General features: G+C 34.4%; 1 protein-coding gene across 1 annotated transcript in view; it reads left to right on the top strand.

Moving 5' to 3' along the window:
- DDHD1 (DDHD domain containing 1) overlaps positions 1-22,095 on the top strand; it is a 71,367-nt gene that overhangs the window by 23,400 nt on the left and 25,872 nt on the right. Inside the window, 3 exon segments of the mRNA XM_044664752.1 lie at positions 6,475-6,737; positions 7,594-7,669; positions 20,784-20,933. Coding sequence (XP_044520687.1) covers positions 6,475-6,737; positions 7,594-7,669; positions 20,784-20,933 — 489 coding nt within the window.

Below are 22,095 nucleotides of genomic sequence, written 5' to 3'. Positions count from 1 at the left end.
GATTGCCTTTTGCCTTTCATGTATCCCCAAAATTAGTACATAGTAGATATTTAATAAATGCTTATTGACAGACTGACTTTATACCCTGTTGGGAGACCTAGTCCAAGTTATCAGAGCCATCACAATCTGGGGGAGTCCTAGCAGGTAAAAGGAACAGTCTCCCATCTGGGGAGATGTGCTGTTGGCAACTTGTAACAGAACTTTGAATATATGTTCTTAGAAATGTTTTTACACATATTAGGTTCTATTGTAGTTTTGCTACTAAACTTGAGTCACATTGTGTTTCTGTGGGAAAAATGCACAAAATTTAGCCTAGAATAAATTAGGGATTTATTTGACTGATGAATAAGAGAGCAATTAGTGAAATTAATTACTGCTTTTAAAAAAAGTTGCTAGCTTAAATTAAATGTTCATTATTTTTTACTAAACCCATGATTATAGTTACATGGGACACTTAGCTAACTAGCTTATTCAGTGACCCATCTGGATCCCATAAGTAATATCCTATTATCCTTCAGCCTTCACCAGTAGATTACCCTCACTGTTTTCTATTCTACAATTTTCCCCCAACTGCCACTTCCGCAAACACATTTTAGATGTGTCTTCCTCATCCTTAAAAAACTGTCACTAAGTTAACTATCATGCTATATCTCTACTCCCTTTATCAGCTGAACTCTGGAAAAGCCATCTATAGTAGGGGCCTCACATCCTCTTACTCCCTTTGAAATAAAACCTTTGCAATCTGGATTCCAAAATCATTTAATGAAACTTCTCTTTTCAGAGTTGCCAGGAATGTCTTAATTGCCAAATCTGATGATTATAATCTCTATATATATAATCTCTAATATGCATATATGTATATATAATCTATAATTTAACATCCTCTTTTCCTCGATAATATCTTCTTTCTAAGTTTCTGTGATGTTACCATATGGTTTTCCTCCTGTCTGACCACTTGTCAATCCCTTTTGCTGGATAATCATTCATATCATACCTACTAATTCTGTGTATACCCCCAAACTCTACTTTTTTATTCTTATCATTCTCTTTCTTTCATATCTTTAGTTCACTGCTGCTAACATTTTCCAGATTTCTTTGTATAATATTCTTCATAGATGGTAATCATATTTGTATTCCAGTTTTCCATTATTTTAATGTGTTACACTGGTTAATCATTCCCCTGTGGGTGAGATGTTTTTTGCAAATAACATATAATGCTACTATAGGAATGTTTTAACATTTTTTCCTATGTTCTTCTTTCTTTTCCTATCTGCTTCATTTGACACCTTTAACTACCTTAATTCTCCACTCTGCAATTTTGTGACTTGACTCTCTCCTAATTGACCTGCCCTTATAAATCAGTCCTTTTCAGTCTCCTTTGCTGCTTCATGATCCATAACATGCTTCCTGTCTGTGGTTGTTCTCAAAGATTCCTTCCTAGGCCTTTTTCTTTCCCCCCCTTCATCCTCTTTTGGTAACCTCACCAGTGTTTAACAATTTTCTCTGCATTTAATTCAGTTATTGTATATCTAACCTTATCCCTTGAGCTTAATTCTACACCATCAGTTGCCATTTGAACTTTTTAGTCTCCTTGACCTGAAAACATCTCAACATATCCAAAAACAAAACACATGATCTTCCCCTTTCTTCCTCACTTTCATTAAAGGCAACACTACTCTTCCAGTCTCCCACATTTGTAACTTTGGCATTATCTCTGGCTTCTTACTCTCCCTCACTCTAGCACATTCCTCACTTGGCACATTTTGCCATTTCAGCCTCTATAACATATTTTGCATTCTACCTTTTCTCTTTCACAGCTGACATCTTAATTCAAATCTTCATTACTGCTCACTTAGATTATTACAACAGCTTACTAATTGCTCTAGTCTCTCCCCAACCCAGTTAATTCTCCATATTCTTCCCAGGTAGTTTTCTTAAGTATAGATATGATTGTTACTTCCTCTTCCTCTGTAAATTCAAATCCTGTAGCCTCCTGTTACCTCTAGGATCAAATATAAACTCCTTTGTTTGCTTTTAAAGTACTTTGCAATCTGGCCTCAAATCTATCTTTCCACTTTAATTACTAGAATCACATTACTCTCCCTTCTCACATTTTATCATCCAGCCAAAATGGCCTTGTTGTTTCTCAGTAGATGATAAGTCATCTCCATTCCTTAAATGGCCTTACTAATCACCCCCTGTCAAAGAATTCTTTTCCTTGAAGGTTCAGCTCAGTTACTACTTTTTATATGCAGCTTTTCCTGATTCCCTCAAATACCAGCATCTTCTCTTCTCATACTACTCTGTATTTAATTACTTTGTATTTACTGATATTTATTCTGTCCCCATTAGAATTGTAATCTCTTTGCCTTGCAAAGATTATTTCATTTGATTTGTGTCTCTAGTACTTGATATATACTAAAGGTGTTCACTACTTGTTGGTTAATTGATGACTATGTATCACTACGTCATTCTTCAGAAAGATTCAATGCATTTGTAGTTTCACTAGCAGTGAATGAGTTTATACATTTGTACTAGAATCCTACCGGTATTGAAATTTGTTATTTCTAATTATTTTTACCATTTTGGTGACTACAAGAGATTATCTCAAAGTTCATAAGAGTTTTTTGAGGGAGAAGAAAAATGTGTTACTCAGTGATCAAAAAAAATCAATGATAATTGATAAGAGTTTTTGTTGTTGTATTATTTCATAAAAAAAAAGAGGTGGTGTTAAAGTCTTTTGGAATATACCCATAAGTCAGAAACTAAATTTTTTTCCTGCCCAGAAAGTTTATTACAATGTAAATGTTAGTAGAAAGACAAGAACCTAAAATTTTCATTTATGTAAAATACAAGAGAGAAGTAACATTATTCATTAGCTGGCCTCAGATTCAGAAATATGTGTGATCCTGAGACAGTCATTTACAGTACCCAAGTAAATCTTTAAGACAGTGTTAGAAGCTGCTGATCTGTATTAAAAAAGTAATTCTATTTGTGAATTTCCTATTCTGAAGAAGTCAAGAAAAAGGGTGGGGTGTGAAGGAATGAATGCAGAGTAAATAAGTAAAATTCACTGGGTATATAGATTATTCTAATGAGACATAAAGACTACTTGTATCTTTCAAATATGTAGCATTCAAGGAAGAGAAAAGTACTCACTCCTCAAAACTGTAAGTGGTGTTTTCTTCCTTTTTCATTCTATATTGAAATACCATTGCATTCAGACTTTCTAATATGGATTTTTTTCCTTTAGAACTATCCATATTTGGTTGACTATGTCAATATTTAATTGTATTACAGTTTGTAAATCTGACTTTATGAAATTTATGAAATATTAAAATAGATGAATAAAAATATTCAGATTTCACCTCCATTTTTTCCAGAACAGTTTGAAAAGGGAGTACAGAACTAATGAAAAATCCATTAACATGCATTATTTTGTCTAAGTTAATACTCTTTCTACTTAAAATATAGACTCCTTATTAAAGAAATACTGCCAGGACTTTTGCTATTATCTAGTCCTTTTGGTTTCTCTTTATTTGAAAAGCAACCTGAAAAATTCCAAGTTTAATCCTATAATACCATTACTGGATCTTAAAATTAAGAATAAGGCCAGAGCTCTTTATCATAATTCTCTCTTTAAAGGAGATAATAAAAATCAATGCAATTCAGCAAATCAAATGCCTATTATGTGTTAAGTACTGATATTACAAAGACAAAAATATAGCTCCTGTCTTAAGTTTATATTCTGTTGTGATTAGTATAAACAGAAACAGGGAGGGGGAAGGAGGGAGAAAGAATTACAATCATGGAGAATATGTGCAACAGTTCAGAGATAGTCATAGAATGCCAAGTCTAGGGAACACAAACAGAAAAACTGAGCTATAATAGTTAGGTGCTTTTTCATTTACATGAAATAAGTTTAGAAAGATAAGTATGAAAGACAGATAGGTAGCAATAGATAAGTCAGATTAAGGCTTAAAGTAAAAATAGACAAAATTTTATGTCATAAATTTTACCTGGAGAATTGATGAAATAACAAAGAGAAATAGAATTTGAATAAAATAAAGGGGCAAAGTATCATTGAATGGTAATAAGTTGTGTTATGATACAGAGAATTTAGGGCTATTTTGAAACTTAATTGAGCCCAATTAGGCAGTGTTTAAGATATTAAAGAAGCCTTTTTATTTTTCCTTTATGGATCAACAAAATAAACCCTTTTTAAGGCAAATTTAAAGTAAAGTAGTTTTAGAAAGTAGAAAGGATAAAATAACCAAGGGGTAAGCCTCACTACTTTATTTTACCTCTCCTGTCTCTTGTAATTTGATCCATTCTATATATTTACATTATGTAATCCCTTGCCTTCAATGATTACCTGCTCTTTTTATAGAACACTCTTTTTACTTGAAGCATTGTGGTATACTGAAGTGTAACATCTCTGGAGTCAGAGAACGAGGGTTCAGATCCTACCTGATACCCATGGCTTGTGTAACTTTAGGTACATCTTTTTTTTTTTTTAAACCTCCCTCAGTCTAAATTTCTTAATCTGTAAAATGAGGGAGCCAGACTAGATGATTTGAAGTTCCTTTCCACCTCTTCATCTATGATCCAGTCATGGAAATTCAGTTTTCCTATGGTAAGGACAGAATCTTCGAATGTATGTCATCAGATTTCTTGGCATAAAAAAGGCTATCTCCTAAGACTTGGGGTCTTTGGTCTTGGCATTGACTAGAGTACGATTTTATTGTAAGACTGGCTATCTCTCAATAAACCTAATAATAGCTTGGAGACTGTATTGGTATGATAAATTTTCACCATAGCACCCATGCCGTAGGTTCGCCATCACTGACCTACACCATCAAATCACAAATCTGAAAGTGACTTTTGAAAGGAATAATATGTCTAAGAATGTTAGTCTTTCTGTTTAAAAATTTTTCTACTTCTCAGAAATAATAAGCAATTTTTTTCACATTATCGTACTCCCAAACCTAATAGTTTGGTAGACTTTTGAATTAATAAGGCTAATTTTTTTTCCACCAATTCATCAAGTAACTCAATTCAGTTTACTTTATTTCTTTTAACACTATTTTGTTTCACTTTTTTAAATAGCTTTTTTATTTTCAGAGATATTATATTTTTCCAATTACATGTAATAAAAATATCTCCCTTCCCCCTCCTGGAGATATGGTAAGCAATTTGATCTGTATTATACAAGTGTTATTTAAAACATACTTCCATGTTGGATATTGTTGCAAGAGAACACTCATATAAAACCAAAACACCCAAAAGAAAATATAAACTAATGTGGAAAATAGTTTGCTTTGATCTTTACTGAACTCCCAACACTTCTTTCTCTGGAAGTGGATAACCCCTGGATCATTGTGTTGCTAAGAGTAGGTCTTTTACAGTTGATCATTGTACAGTATTGCTGTCAGTGTGTACAGTATTCTCCTGGTTCTGCTTATTTCATTCTGCATCAGTTCATGTAGATATTTCCAGCTTTTTCTGAAATCATCCTGCTTATTATTTCTTATAGCACAATAGCATTTCATCACCATCACTTACCACAGTTTGTTCAGCAGTTCCCCAATTAATGGACATCCTTTCAATTTTCAATTCTTTGTCACCACAAAAAGAACTGCTATGAATATTTTTAACAAGTAGGTCCTTTCCCCTTTTTTATGATCTTTTCAGTATGTGTGTGTGTATATATGTGTGTGTGTGTATGTGTATATATATACATACCAATTAGTGTTATTAAGGATCAAAAGGTATACACACTTTTATAGTCCCTCCAGAAAAGTTGGAGTAGTTCACAATTCCACCAAAAATGCATTAGTGTCCCAATTTTGCCGCATCCCCTTCAACATTTATCATTTTCCTTTACTGTCATATTCACCAATGTGATAGGCATTGGGTGGCTCCTCAAAAACAAAACTTTGTTATATATTTTAAGTTTCTTAAATGGAATGTAAGTTTCTTGAGAGCAGGAATGATTTCATTTTTGTCTTTGTATTCCCATTATGTAGCATAACACCTTGTACATAGTGAACATTTAGTAAATATTTGAATTGAAATTGGAAATAGAGTTGCATATGGTAGGTTTTCTGACAATAAATAAAGGCAATGTAGAATTATTATTGGAATACAATTGAAGTTATTTTTAAAAGCTTTAGTACTTCAAAGTCTGATTCTGATATCTGAGTTATTATTTTCTTTTGTATTAAAGGATATCAGCTTTGATACCACAGTATAAATCATGGTATCATTTAATTATCGTGTTTTTCTTTTTAATTTTTTAAATTATCTTTAGAGTTGAATTTATTTTAGAGAGAGTTGTCATTACTCTTATGGAATTGGGTTGCATTATGCTCTTGTTGTTTATTCATCTTTTTCTCATTACACTTGAAATTAAAAAGAAAAGTTAAAACCAGTGTTAAAACTAACATAGGATTGCTTTCTTATTTCAAACAGCTAGTTAAAGGTCTTCAACAAGAGCTGAATCGATTATACTCACTTTTCTGTTCTCGGAATCCCGACTTTGAAGAAAAGGGGGGTAAAGTCTCAATAGTCTCACATTCCTTAGGATGTGTAATTACTTATGACATAATGACTGGCTGGAATCCTGTTCGACTTTATGAACAGCTGATGCAGAAGGAAGGTGAGCTATCTGATAAACGGTGGATGAGCTATGAAGAACGACATCTCCTGGATGAACTCTATCTAACTAAGCAGCGGTAAAGTAATAATAATAATAATAATAATAATAATAATAATAATAATAATAATAATAGAATTTCTTTAGCACCTACAATATGCCAGGTACTGTGCTAAGTGCTTTAAAAATATTATCTCTTTTTTTTTTTTTTTTGTATTTTAAACCCACTTCTGCGTATTGACTGATAGGTTGAAGAGTGGTAAGGGTAGGCAATGGGGGTCAAGTGACTTGCCCAGGGTCACACAGCTGGGAAGTGTCTGAGGCCGGATTTGAACCTAGGACCTCCCGTCTCTAGGCCTGGCTCTCAATCCACTGAGCTACCCAGCTGCCCCAATATTATCTCTTTTAATAGTAGTTTTTATTCTCTTTTAAGAATGACCAATAAGAGGATAACTTTAATTGAAATTGGTATTGTAAAGGCAATGAATCTTAGACCTGAAGATTATAGCATTCCATGTTTTAGTTGAATTTTAGGTGTTTATTTTAAAAGATTATTATATTCATTTCCTTATATTTATAATAAATACATTTGTCATCCTACTTTCTCTGCCTTGGTCTTTACTTCCTGTTTTACGGGGGGGCAGGGGGGGCCTGAAACACTCGTGTCTAATTCCCTAAATCCTCAACATTTCTAGCTTCTGTGTAGCATTTTTAATGGCAAAGGTTTTTATTTGGAAGCTTTTAATAAAATATGATTTTCAAAATGGTTGTTTAAGTTAAAAAATTATTTAGAATAGTAAGACCAAATCTCTTTTTTAAAATTCTTAGAAAATAAAGTATTATTTGTAGTCTGATTTTGTTCATTAATTATAAATATAATGTATTATATTAAATTTGTGAAGTTTTAAAAATGTACTTAATGTGTAATTTCACAGATTGAAAGAAATAGAAGAAAGATTGCAAGGTTTGAAGGCATCTACTATAACACAAACACCTGCCTTAAAATTTAAGGTATGTAAAGAAATATAAAATTGATATTATTCCTTTTAGTATGTGTTTTTTAAATGTCATTTCTCATATGCTTGAATTATAGCTGAGAAATGAAATAATTGAAAAATACAGTCAGTTCTACTTTGACTTGATTATTTATGGCAAAATGGCTGAGTTTAGGTTATGTCTGCTCTACTAATGCTTCTGGGCTATTTCTACCCACCATCATTTGTGTTCTAAAGAACTACAAATGAATTTTTTATTCATTCAACTGACCATTTTTTTGATTGCCTATGTGTGCATTGTACCAAATATGGTACAATAGTGGGGAGGTATTCCACCACCACCCCCCAAAATAAAAAATTTGTAGCTGTAGAGATGACCTGCAATATCTTCTTAGGCAAATAAAGGAGTTAGCAGAATTGATTTTATTGTGCACCTTATCACAACCAGAAATAGCATTTCATGAAAGACTGGCTGTCACATATTATGGTGCTCACAAGTATTTTTCAAAAGGCCATTGTCAAATAAAAACACTTTGTACAACAATATCAGTCACAGAGAATGGAGAGGTTGTGATTTTGTGAAAATTTTGATAATAACTTTCCACATTTAGTCTGTATATTTCATTAGTAGGTAACTTCAATACATAAAATGGTAATATTGAGAAATATTTTGGAGAATGTGTATCAATTTAAAAACAAAGGCCAAAAACAGACTCTTCAACTTCCTATCTCTACTTGGCAAATACTTTTTTGAGAAGAGAATCAAGTACTGGACATGGCAAAACTAAAAAACATCACCTAAAAATGAAATCACTTATATATTAACAGATGGGAAAAACTTGTTAATAATGGAATCATTCCAAATTAATTTTCTGTATAGTCAGACTTACTAACTTATTAGAACACAGATAAAAATTAATACAAAGTTGGAAGAAAAAAAATTTGAAAAGTATATCTCCTGGAAGTGAAAAACTTAAGCCTAAGTAGTCAAAAATTGGTATATTCAAATGGATCTGTAATTTTGTCAATTTGGTGGTTCCTTCCAGGGATTAACATTGCATCCTTTGTGCCTTCTCATCTTTATGTGACTTTATTCCTCATGTAAATTTATGAGAGCTCTACCCCAACATTTTGGAGGCGTTCCTCACTTCCTCTGGACATTGCAAGGATAGCAGTGGAGCACTCTATCTGCCATCCTGTCATTCTTCAATATATGACCATCCTATCTTCTACTCCATCACATATTTTCCTGATTATATTTCTTTTTCTTTAAAGTTTTTTAGATAATGTAGCATATTCAAATCCTCCCACTTACCACTACATTGTTTTCTGTGAAATATTCATTTTCAGGTTCCTCAGATATATTTCATGTCTCCAAGCCATATGGCAACACTGATAGGATGTTGGTATTAAATAATTTCCATGGCAAAAACAAGTTTCAAAAAAGTTTGGTAGATAGGGGCCAGCTGGGTGGCTCAATGGATTGAGAGCCCCTAGAGATGGGAAGCCTTAGGTTCAAATCTGGCCTGAGATACTTCCTAGCTGTGTGACCCTGGGCAAGTCACTTAACCCCCTATTGCCTAGCCCTTATTGCTCTTCTGCCTTGGAACAAATACATAGCATTGATCCTAAGGCGGAAGGTAAAGATTTAAAAGAAAAAAAAAAGTTTGGTAGGAGACCTAGCTAAGCAAAGCCATACAAGGACATTTAAAGATAAAATGGAAGGAAGATTAAAAAAAAAAAGTAGAAAAGATCTGTACGGATTTGTGTGATAAAAGTTTTTGTTTTTGTTTTTACCCTTAAGGAGAATAGTCATCTCCTTTGGACTCTTTCTATCAAGAGTTAGGTGTTCTTAAAGAGAAAGTAGAAATGATATAAAAGAGATCAAAGATGAGAAAAGCTGCCAGATTAGACCAAGTATATGAGATCTGTGGTGGAGGTTCCACAACTATAGTGCATTAAGGAATGGATTCACAAAGTATCTGAACAGAAGATACCAAAGATGTGATGGAAAAAAAAAAAATCTTAGACCTTATGAGTACAGAAGAAAGAACCAAAAAAATGGCTACAAATGTTAGCCTGTTCATCTGTTAGACCATTTTAATAAATTTGTTAGTAGAGAAAAAGCCTTTTGCACATGATATTTCACAGTCATATCTTTACAATCATATAATTGCCTAAAAGAGCTATCGAATATAGGATCCTTCTATGCTTTTGTTTTTTATTACAAAAAAACTTTTGATTTAGTGGAGCAAAATGTTGCCTGAAAGACTTTCTTCTAACAAAATATCTCCCTTCCTACATCAAAATCACTTCAAAATTCCACATTTTTATAGAAGAATTCCAATGCATAAAGTTGAAAAAGAATTTCTAATTAATGATGAGGTCCCATAGGATGCTCCTTTTTTGAAGATAAAATTTTGCTTATTGCATCAAGCCTCAACTTCCTTTACAAAATGTATAACCGGGCAGGAAAGTGTGTCTGACCATTCATATAAGAAAAACTAAATTGTTGAAGAAGATATTTTCCAGATTATACCATTCAGTTGGATGGATGGACAGAGGTGAACCTTGAATGGATATGTCAGAGGTGAACCTTATCTAGTTCTCCCTGACTTAAATTCTGGCTCTCTCTACTCTGTGACCCTTTTCTTTTGCATAATGTTCTAGGTAGATATACATACCATAAATGACTTATAGCTAACTAGATATAGCAAATTGAATTACATTTTATAGAGATAGGAAAATCACAAGCAAAAGAAAAAAGACTAAACTATCTAAAAGAGAATACTATTCATCAGAGCTTTCTATGCTCATACTCCATTATTTCAAATGGGGACTGCAATTTTTCCCAAAAATCTTTTTTATAAAAACTTGAGGACAACTTAGAATTATTGTTACTTAGCATATCCTTTTGAAGGAAAACAACACATGCTTTATATTCAGCGACAAATCACTTTGAATAGCACAAAGGCCAAAAATTCTACAATAGTTCTTTGTCAATGACACTTACAATCTGAGCATTAAATGTCTTTTCACTTTGAAAGTCTCTATAAGCCACACATGGAAAGGCTAGTTTATTATTCTAATGAAGGATCATTCTTTCCTAGCATTCTAGGATCTTAGGATTTACTTATAAAGATCATGGAGTCCACTTCCTCAATTTATAAATAAACAAACTGAGGCCACAATTGGCCAAGTCACTTAACCTAAATCTCACAGACTATCAGTAGCAAAACTAGGTAATGAAACTCAGGTTTTCTGATTCCAAATCCATTGTTCTTTTTATTATATCATGCTGCCACTTTGTCCTCAATTAACGTCTTTTTTGCCAGTGCTCAGTCATGTATTTCTCCTTGTTTTCATATTAACATCACTATTATCAAACACACAGAAGCCTTCCTAGTGGTCATATCTTTTTGTCACCTGAATAGAGTCAGTCACCCAGAAGCAAGTTTTTTTGTGTGTTTGGGCTGACAAAACCTATCCATTTATAGACCTTTGTGTGTAAAGGATAGTATGCTTTTGAAAAAAGAAGTAAAATAACCTGTGTATCACCCCTGCTTATAATAAGGTAAGGTGTCCTTCCCTAAAATACTATGTCCTAGCTCCCCAAGGGCTAGCCAACCATCTCACTTGTTCCTCAGCTCACTCTCATGAAGCACATGGAATACCAGCTCCCCTATATACTCTATATACATATTTGTATAATAAATGACTTACAGTATAAGCTATTTTCACATATATCTCATTCATTTCTTATAATAAACCTATGAGACAGGCCAGGATAATTCTCATTTTATAGCTGAGGAAACTGAAATTCAGACAAGTAAAGTTAAGTGACATATACCCTAAGTTTGTAAGACTTGTAAGTGAAAAATCTGGGATAAAACCTAAGTCCTTAGACACCTGGTCCATATGCTTTTTGCTATGCTATCAAAAGTTATGTGTAAGCCAAATTCTACTTTAAATAGAATGCTAGTGCTTTTAAATATAAGGGAAGTCTGTGATGTATCCTTTAATTTTAGATCAATAATTACTCTCTAATTTGGTTTGTTGGGGTTTTTCTTTTGTATATCAAGTTTTTTGCAGAATTTGCTAAAAGGTAACACAATATAGTAAAAAGCATATGCAAAGATAAACTTAATGAATTTAATATATCTTTGCTATGGACATTAGCTGAGAAATCTTATGTAAACTGATAAAAAATCAGTTAAGCAAAACATAGTAAAAAATATTATATAATGACAACAATGGAAAGGAAAAAACAAAAAGAAACTGATGCTGTGTAATTATAATGATCAAAATCGTACCAAAGAAGAACTGAGAAAATGTATCTTTCTCTTTTTCTTGACCTCTCTGTTTTTCCTCAAACAGCATGGTTATTTCTTGATTCCATGCCTTTTCACTGGCTGGTTCCCCTACCCAAAATGCTCTCATTTCTCATCTTCGAGACTTGGCTGAAATCCTACCTTATGGAAAGAATCTGTCCTATCTCTGCTCTCTCCCTTTCCTCTGTGATTGCTTCTAATTAGTGGCATATTGGTGTGTTTATGTAATTTACATGTTTTCTAAAATTAGAGTTCACTGAAAACCTTTCTTTGTATCCCTAACACTTAGCCACATAATTTATACTTTAGTAGAAATATTTGTTGATTAGCTGCCTTGTTAGAATCAGGAAGATTTAACAATTTTTTTTGATATGTTCAATGAATCGAGGGTAGGGAATTGAAAATGGCAACAAGGCTTTGAACCTGGGTGACTTGAAAGGACAGGGGTTCTCTTTAGACCAATAGGAATGTTTGCAAGTGGGGCAGGTTTAAAGAGAGTTTTATGTTTTTTGAGTTTGAGGTATCTGTGGATTATTCACTTAAAAATAGGTAGGTAGTAACATGGGACTGGAGATCAGGAATATCAAATAATTTAGAGAAGTCAGGAAGGATGAGTAATAAAATACTGATGAAATTCACAGTTGAGAGAATATCCAAGCAGAAAGGATGATAAATATTGTCAAAGATTCGGGTCAATTGGGGGCAGCTGGGTAGCTCAGTGGATTGAGAGTCAAGCCTAGAGACAGGAGGTCCTAGGTTCAAATCTGGCCTCACACACTTCCCAGCTGTGTGACCCTGGCAAGTCACGTAACACCCATTGCCTCCCTTACCACTCTTCTGCCTTGGAGCCAGAAGTCAATGGGTCAATTGCAGAGGGGTTGAGAAGAATGAGAGTTGAGTAAAGGCCATTAAATTTGGCAGTGGTAATTTAGGAGAGAGCAGTTTCAATGCAGTAAGAAGCCAGATTGCTGCAATGGATTTATAAGAGAATGAGAAGAGACGAAGCTCTTTTTGAGGGCTTTCACAAAGAGTTTAAGAAGGAGAGAAAAGAAGATAATAGTGGAGATCGTAGGATCAAGTAAGAGTTTCTTTAAGCATGAGGAAAACATTTGTATTTCTTAGAAGATAGTGGAAGATTTCTGAGCATATAAAAAGAGGACAAGCTTATAGCCTTAATTTTATCAGTGAAGTACAAAGTGAAGTCCTCAGCCAAGGTGGAAGAGGGATTGTATATGAAATTTGGGGTTGGGGGGGTGATGAAGTTTGGATTAGTTCTTGTGGTAAGTAGGATAACAAATGATTCAGAGATATAAGAGAATGTCTTTGCTATAGTAAAAGACCCATTTGAGAGTAGGTAACATTAACTTAAATTTGTATTAGGCTCAGTCAAATTATTTCTTCCAGGTCTTTTCAGCTTCATGTGACTAGGAGTGAAGGAGAAAAATGGTTAGAGTAATCCAAGATTGGGTTTTGGCAAGGCATGATTGGCAGAAGGATAAGGGGCAAGAGATTGGAGTGTGCAGGAGGATAGTGAAGAATTGGACTTTCACCAAGGAGTCAGAGTATAGGGAAGAGGAGAGTGTAACCAATGTAGAGGGAGTAACCTAAAAACAAAATGAGGAGGAATTGACAATCACAGTAAGTACCAAAAAAAGGGTGAAGTCAGTTGTAGAGAAAGATAATAGTACCCCTACAATACATGTCACATCCAAACCCTTCTTCCTGTTCACAATCATCACCTTTTTTTAGTCTCTTTATCTTCTCTTACTTGGACTATTGCAGTAACTTCTAATTGCTTTCATTGCCTCAAATCTTTCTTCTTTCCTAACTATTCTTAATAGAACTGCCAAAGTAATTTTCTAAAAGGCCAACTCATTTCCCCACTCAGTAAAATCCCATGCCTCTCCCCAAGGAAAAAAGTAACTTGTTCAGTCATACAGCTAGTAAGTAACTGAGACTAGATTGAAATTCAAGTCTTCCTGACTCTAAGCTATTATACCACCTAGCTAGTTGCCTTAATAACTTCCATTCACATTCTGTCTCCTACCTTTTTCTTCAAGCTTATTGTATGTTATTCATTACCTCATTCTTTGAGCCTACTTGACCTTGCTGTTTTCCACATAGGACATTCCATTATCCATTTTGTTGCTTTTACACATATGCTGTCATCCAAGCCTGGAATGTACTTCCTCCTCACTCTGCCTCTTGAAATTATCTGTTTCCTTCAAATCTCATCTCAAGTAATAACCTTAAATGAAGCCTTTCCTGATTCTAGCAGATGCTGATCTTCCTCTCTCCCATTACTTTTAATTGCATGTGTGTTTTATATTTACATATAGTATGTGTGTATGTACACACACACACACACACACACACACACACACACACACACACACATCGTCTCACCAATAGAATGTGAATTCCTTGAAAGCATAGACTTTAATTTCTCTCTTTTTAAAAAATTCTAATAAGTACATAGCAGGCACTTAATAAATGCTTCTCAGTAGATCATGTCCTCATTTTCATACCTGAATACTCTCTCCTCCTCTTCAGATTTTCAGGGCACAATTATTTTCTTTCTCCTTTATGTATGATCTTCAGTTTCCTTTAATGGTTTATAATCCCAGACCTTATTCTGTTCCCACTATCTCATAATAATAATCTCATCCGATTCCATAGGTTAAATTAACTTTCCCGTACAGATGATTTCCATGTCTAAATACCTCTCATCTGTCTCCTGAACCCCACTGAATTCCCAACTACTGATTGAACATTTCTGCCTCACTTGCCCTGAAGATATCTCACTTGCAACATGTCCATAGTGGAAATTGCAGTGTTCGCCTTAAAACCAACTTCTTAAATTCCCTTTTTTCTATTAAAAGTACCCACATCCTTCAGTTACTTATCATTGGGAACAATACAGGGGGCTAAGTAGTGGCTTAGAATCAGAAGCTCAGTGTTCAGTTCTTGCATCTACTCTACTACAGGGTAAACTTGGGCTAGTCACTTTGCCTCTCAGAACTTCAGTTTCCTTATCTGTAAAATAAGAGCATTGGCCTAAATGCCCTCTAAATTTTCTTCCAGCTATGATCCTCAACACCTCCTTCCTCATCTAATCTGCTACTACAGGTTTTATCTCTTCTCCACTCAAAATGAGCTATCTCAAATCCTAATCATTCTTCACTCAGGTTATTATCATCAGTCACCAGCCTCCTGCCTTTGAGGTAAGAGGAAAAGACACCATTCCATTACACCAGTTTTTCTGCCTTCCATGGAAAAAAGAGAAGTACCATTCCATTGAGCACCAATTTTTTCTCTTTCCAAGAAAAGGAAAAAACATTGTTCTTTTACAAAACTCTGGTCTCCAGCCTTCCTCAGGAAAGGGTGAAACACCATTCCATCATATCCTGGACATCCAACATCCACCAATTTCCTGCCTTTGGAGTAAAAAGAGAGGCTACCATTTCATTAGGCTAAATCTTCTGCTTCTTGCTAAAAGAGAAGAAACACCATTCCATTAAGCATCATACTTTCTTCCAGGGAATGAGAAAAGACATTTTAATTCTCTAGCCTAGCCTTTTATCTTAGGAAAAGAGAGTAATACATGTGCCTTCTCCTGGCTGCATATGACCTTCAGCATGCTCCAACTTGGGTCTACACTATACTATATTAGCCTTTCTTGCTCCACAGCAGTTAGATATGACCTCTGATACCCAACAAACCTGTCAAAGGAACCCACAGTTGATATTCATCTTGGCACCACTTACTACTGTGTGGAAGTCTTCCAGTATAGGAAAGTGGAAGTCATTGCCAGTGACCAACAAAATAGGACAACCCCTACCTATGTTGTCTTCATAGACTCAGAAAGTTTAATCATTGATGCCTCAAAGAATCAAATTTCAGTGAACCCAACCATCATAGTCTTTGATGCCAATCAAATTGATTTGATGCCAATCTGATTGGTCACAGATTTGATGATACATGAAGTATGGTGATGGTGAATGATGCAAGCAGGCCTAAGGTCCAAGTAGAACACAAAGAGACCAAAATTTCTATCCAGAAGTACTTCTATGGTCTTGACCTAAATGAAAGAAATTGCTGAAGCTTATTGGGAAGGCTTGTCATAAATGTTGTCACAGTACCATAGGACCAGCCTACTTCAATAATTCCCAACATCAAGCCACCAGAGATATTGGAAACATCACTATGTGCTCCGAATCATTAATAAGCCAGCCGCTATTGCTTTCACTTATGACTTGGACAAAAAAGTTCATACTGAGAGAAATGTATTGATTTTTTTTACTTTGGGGGGTGTATCTTAGATGTCTCCATTCTTACCACTGTAGTCAAGTCCACAGCTGGGGACATATACTAGGGTGGGAAGGACTTTAACAACCTCGTGGTCAAAAGCACAAGAAGGACATCATTGAGAACAAGAGGGCTGTCTACCTTCTGTGTACTGCTTGTGACTGTGCAAAGTATACCCTCTCTTCTAGTACTGAGGCAAGTATTGAGATTGATTCCCTGTATGAAGGTATTGATTTCTAAACCTCTATCAACTGGGCTCATTTTAAAGAACTGAATGCTGACCTCTTGAGTTGCACACTGGATGCTGTGGAAAAGGCCTTAAGGAAAGCCAAGTTAGATAAATCACAGATTCATAACATCTTGATGGATCCCCCAAATCCAGAAGTAGCTCAAAAGTATTCCTCCTGATGAGGTTGTTGCCTGCAGTACTATCCGGGTTGCCATCTTGTCTAGAGAGAAATGTTCAGAACTTGCTACTTGGATGTCACTACTCTTTCCTTTAGAATTGAAATTGCTGGTGGAGTTATAACAGTTCTAATTAAATGTGATACTACAATCCATATCAAGCAAATTCACCTTTACCATCTACTCTGACAAACCATTGCTTATTCAGATTTATTAAGGTGAAAAGCAATGACAAAGGCTAACAACCTTCCTGGCAAGTTGAAGTTACATTTGACATTGATGCAAATGAATCCTTAATGTTTCTGCTGTGGATAAGAGCACAGTTGGGGAGAACAAATTCATCATCACCAATGACAAAGGTTTCTAAACAAAGAAGACATTGAGCATTATGTAGTAACAACATTGATTTGAATTTATTATCTGTGAATGATTTTATTATCAGCAATGCACAAGGATTCAGGACAACTGCAAGAGACTCGTGATAAAAAGGCTATCCTTTGCCTTAGAAGGAACTGATAGGGTCTAAATGCATGCGGATGGAAGCAGGCCATTTTTTGCTTCATTTCCTCCATGTGTAAGAGATATGTGTCTTCTTTCACAACATGATAAACATGGGAATACATATTGTAGAATTACACATGTACAAACTATATCATCATAATACTTGCCATCTTGGGTGAGAAGAAGAGATGGGAGGGAAGGAGAGAGCATAAATCACAAAATGTCAGAAAATAATTATTGAAAGTTATATCAACATGTAATTGGGGAAAAATTTTAAATATTGTATAAATTTGAGCATTCTGAATACTTGAATATCATCTGCAGGAGGAGTGGACATTATACTTTATCAATATTATAAACAAGTGAAAATGCAATTCTTGTCCTAGAAAATAAAAAATAGGCACCATTAAAAAAAAAAAAAAAAAAAACTCCAATCTGAGACTATACCTATATGGACAGTGAAAATCTATCTAAACTAATTCTTCTCTAATTAACTCCTTGTCATCATATTCCAGTAGCTGTGGTCTGTTGTCTTCTAGAACATTCCCCTTCTTTTCTCAGTGAGTTCAGGGCCCATTTCACAGTCTTTCATCTTCAACTTCCACCCTCATACTAGCGTACTGCACCATACATAATGATACTCCCTCAAACATCCTAATCTCCCATTTCCTCAATTTACTCAATTCCCATGATCAAGCTACCTCGACCAAACACATACACACCTGTCTGGCCCTTAATCTCCAGAGTCGATGTGATCCTTTAAAGAGCATGCTTGACCATGTTACCCTTTAACTCATTAAATTCCAGTTGTTTTCTGTTATCTGCAGATATTCCCATCATATATAAATGCTCCACTTCTATGTTCATAAATTCTGAAATTCCCTTATTCAATCACAAAACATTGTCATTCTACCTCCTCCTCTCCTTTCCTACCCTAACTCTGTTCTTCATCCACACCATGACTTCCTGTCTCTTGACGCCTCCACTTCTTTCTCAGACCATCATTCCTACACTAGCTAGCTTCATTGTTCTCCTTTCCCCATCTTGACACCTTGGCGAACTAATCCAACTCTACATTGTCCTATTATCTTGAGACCTCTTATCATTCCCACCATTATCTGTTTTCATTGCTTCACATATGGTGCTAAACAGAGCTTAAGAAAATCAAATTTATTGACTGTACATTTATGTTTCCCCTCACTAGCTTTTCCGAACATTTTCATAACTCCTCAAATTTCCTGTGCCTGTCCATCCCCAACCATCTCAGCTAAGCATCTTGCCTCATATTTTGTTGAAGAAATTGAGAACATCCAAATTGCTTTCCAGAATGTTAGTTTCACTAACAGTACATTAATATACATCTTTTCCAAGAGCCCCTCAGTATTCATCAGTTTCCCTCTTTGTCAACTTAAGAAATGAATATGAAGTAGTACTCAAAATTTGTTTTAATTTGCATTTCTCTAATTCATAATTTGGAGAATTTGTCAATAATGACCTGATTGCTTGGATTTTTTCCTCTGAAAATTGTCTATTCATATCCTTTTGACCACAAATCAATTAAGGAATGGCTTTTATAAATTTCTCCTACTTATCATCAGTACTTCTTCTCTAATAGCTACTTCTCTACTCCTCTAATCAACAATCAGAATGATATTTCTGAATAACAGACCTGAACATATCTTTCTCTCTCTCCCCTTCCTTCCCTCCCTCCCTCCCCCATCTTTCTGGTCATTTTATTTACCTTGCTACTTCCATGGATACAGTTTTTACATCTTTGCTGTTCCTTGAACAACATACTTTATGCATTTTCATTGGCTAGCCTTCATACCTAGAATTCTCCTTTTTCATTTCTGCTCTTTGCCTTACTTCAGTTCACAGCTAAAATCACACCTTCTACAGAGAAGTCTTTCCTAATTCTCCTTCATTTTATTGCCTTCCTGGTTCATATAGGCCTATTCATTGTTGTTGATAAGTTGTCTCCTCCACTAGATTATGTGAACTCCTTAAAAACTCTTTTACCTTTCTTTGTACCCCCAGAGCTTTTATATATATTTGATACCCAGTAGGTAGTAGGTGCTTAGTAAATGCTTATTAAAGTAGCCTCTTAATTGATCATATTGCCTCCAGAGTTTAAGGCTCTATATGTACTATTCTACAAGGTTGGCAAATTTATATTTATTGTTTTTATCGTGTTATTTTGCTGCTCAAAAAGCTTCAATGGTTTCTTGTTGACTGTAGTATAAAATACTAACAACTGTTTGGCATTTAAAGCTCTTCACTGGCTGAATAAATTGTGGTATATGTTGTTGGTGGAATTCTATTGTACTTTAAAAAACAGTAAGCAGTATAATTTTAAAAGCTGGAAAGAGCTACATGAATTGATGCAGAGTGAAATAAGCAGAACCAGGATCAATTGTGACTTAGCTAATCTCAGCAATACAATGGTCAAGGATTTATAATAAAGAATGCTATCCATTTCCAGAGAAAGAAGTGTTGGAGTTGAAATGCAGATCAAAGCATTCTATTTTTCACATTAGTTTACTTGGGGTTTTGATTTTATATTATGACTATTCTCTTACAACAATGACCAATATGGAAGTATGTTTTGCACAATATAATACCTGTGTAACCCAGATTAAATAGTTTACCATTCCCAAGATAGGAGGGAAGAGAGGAAAGGAGAAAATTTGATCTTATAATTTCAGAAAACATCTTGAAAATTGTTATAATAGGTAATTGGGAAATTTATCTTAGAATTAAGGGGGGAAAGCCATACATAAAGTTCTTCTGTCTGTCTCCACTCTCTGTCTTGACTGATTACTTTTTATTTTCTCTCTTTTTATTTTTTCCCTTTCCTCTTTTATGACATTCCATCTTCTTTTTCCATACCTTTGCACTTCCTTCTCATTTCTATCTTTTAGAATTAGTCTATATATTAAAGGTTCAGTGTGTATGTATTAAAGGTTCAACTTAAGTGTGAATTTCTTCAAGAGGCCTTTTGTAGACCCAAATTATTTTGTCACATTTTTCATTTGTCTTATGCATATATTGTTTCCACTGTAGTAAATTGTAAATTTCCTGAGGAAAACCAGTGGTTTGTTTTTATCTCTTGTGTCCCTTGTACCTAACACATAAATAGGCTTTTTATGTGTACATTCTGAATTGAATAGATGAAATTTATTCCAGCTTTAATATTCTTTGATTCTGTAAACAGAGTCAAGAACTCAATGTGTTTTGAAGATTCTATTGAGTATCAAATTCATGCTTAGTTCCTATTTTTAAGCTGAATTTGTTTTTCGAAGATCGCAGTATCCGGAGTTGAGAGGTAACAAATCCTAACTATATCATTCTTTGCACAATAAATTTCTTACCTAAAATCTTCACTTTTTACGTCAGTACTGTCTCTACTGTAATGAAGTCAAGAGTCATCCTGGTTCTAGTGCCAGTTGTCTCACTAACTCTTTAAGTTGTTTATCATCTCTTGGTCTCCATTTCTTTATCTTTAAATAAAAAGGATAAGAAATTATTTTTATTTACATCTCCTTCAAATATGATTTATTTAGGATTAATTATTTTTTCTTTTAGGTTGAGAATTTTTTCTGCATGGGATCCCCACTAGCAGTTTTTTTGGCATTGCGTGGTATTCGTCCAGGAAACAGCGGAAGTCAAGACCACATTTTGCCTAGAATCATATGTAACCGGTTACTAAATATTTTTCATCCCACAGATCCAGTTGTGAGTTGGAGTTAAAAACTTTTTCTCTCAATGTTGTGGTTTCTAAAATTAATATTCAATGCCTCCAAAGTATGGTTGAAAAACTGACACTTTGAAAGATACTTTACCTAAAATTATTTTAGCTCTCAGATTATATTTTGGTTGGATTTTTTCCTTTTTTTTTTTTTTTAAACCTTTACCTTCCATCTTAGAATCAATACTCTATATTGGTTCTAAGGCAGAAGAGTGGCAAGAGCTAAGCAGTGGGGGTTAAGGAACTTACCCAGGTCACATAGATAGAAAGTGTCTGAGGCCAGATTTGAACCTAGGACCTCCTATCTCTAGACTGGCTCTCGATCCACTGAGCCACCCAGCTACCCCCTATTTGTAACAGTTTTGCAGAAAAATGATTCTCCAAAGAATATGTGTGGTTTTTTTAGATGTAAGGATATTTAGGTCAAAATAAATTATAGTTTCAAAATCAAAATTGAGGTTGGTCTTAGGAGTTGTAGCCCAGCAATTGTGCATTATTGAGCCCAGTTTTTAACATTTTATGGAATTTTTCTTACCACTAATTGATACCAAAAAATATATGACACATCTTCTTTGAAATGTAAGATTAGCAGTGGAGATAACCAGAAATTCATAGCTGATAAAATCTAACAAAAGATCTAGCCATAAAAATCCATGGCCTCATAAGTCTGTACACATATGCAAAGTCCAAGTAACAAAGTGAATTTATAGGCTGCTAAATCAAGAAGACAAGTTTTAACTCATAGTTATTCATATAACAATATATATGTATCATAATAGCTCTTGATAGGGAAAGCCTCATGACTTTAAGGATCTCTCAAACCCATAAGGAAACAAGACCTAAGTGCAAAGGAAAGTGTAGTTGAAAATGAAAAACAGTGCCAAGAACTGATAAACTATTACTGCAAAATAGATTCTTGGAAAACCAACAGAAGCCAGCTAGAAGATTTTAACGATTCCTCTACAGTGTGACAAAGGCTTGTTGAAACTGGAAGAATGGTGACAGACTATTTTAAAAATAGCTACTAAACATTGTAGATAAAAAATACTTGTCATGGGCAAGATAATAAAAAGATTAGAGTAACAGATTAGAAAAAGGTAAAGTTTGAAAAGTGAAATTCATTTTTCATTTATTGTTGAATCAAAACTA

The sequence above is a fragment of the Gracilinanus agilis genome, chromosome 2 (genome assembly GCF_016433145.1).
Source record: "Gracilinanus agilis isolate LMUSP501 chromosome 2, AgileGrace, whole genome shotgun sequence".
Taxonomy (NCBI): domain Eukaryota; kingdom Metazoa; phylum Chordata; class Mammalia; order Didelphimorphia; family Didelphidae; genus Gracilinanus; species Gracilinanus agilis.
The sequence above is the reverse complement of the archived record's forward strand: the minus strand, read 5'-3'. Positions and strand labels throughout refer to the sequence as shown.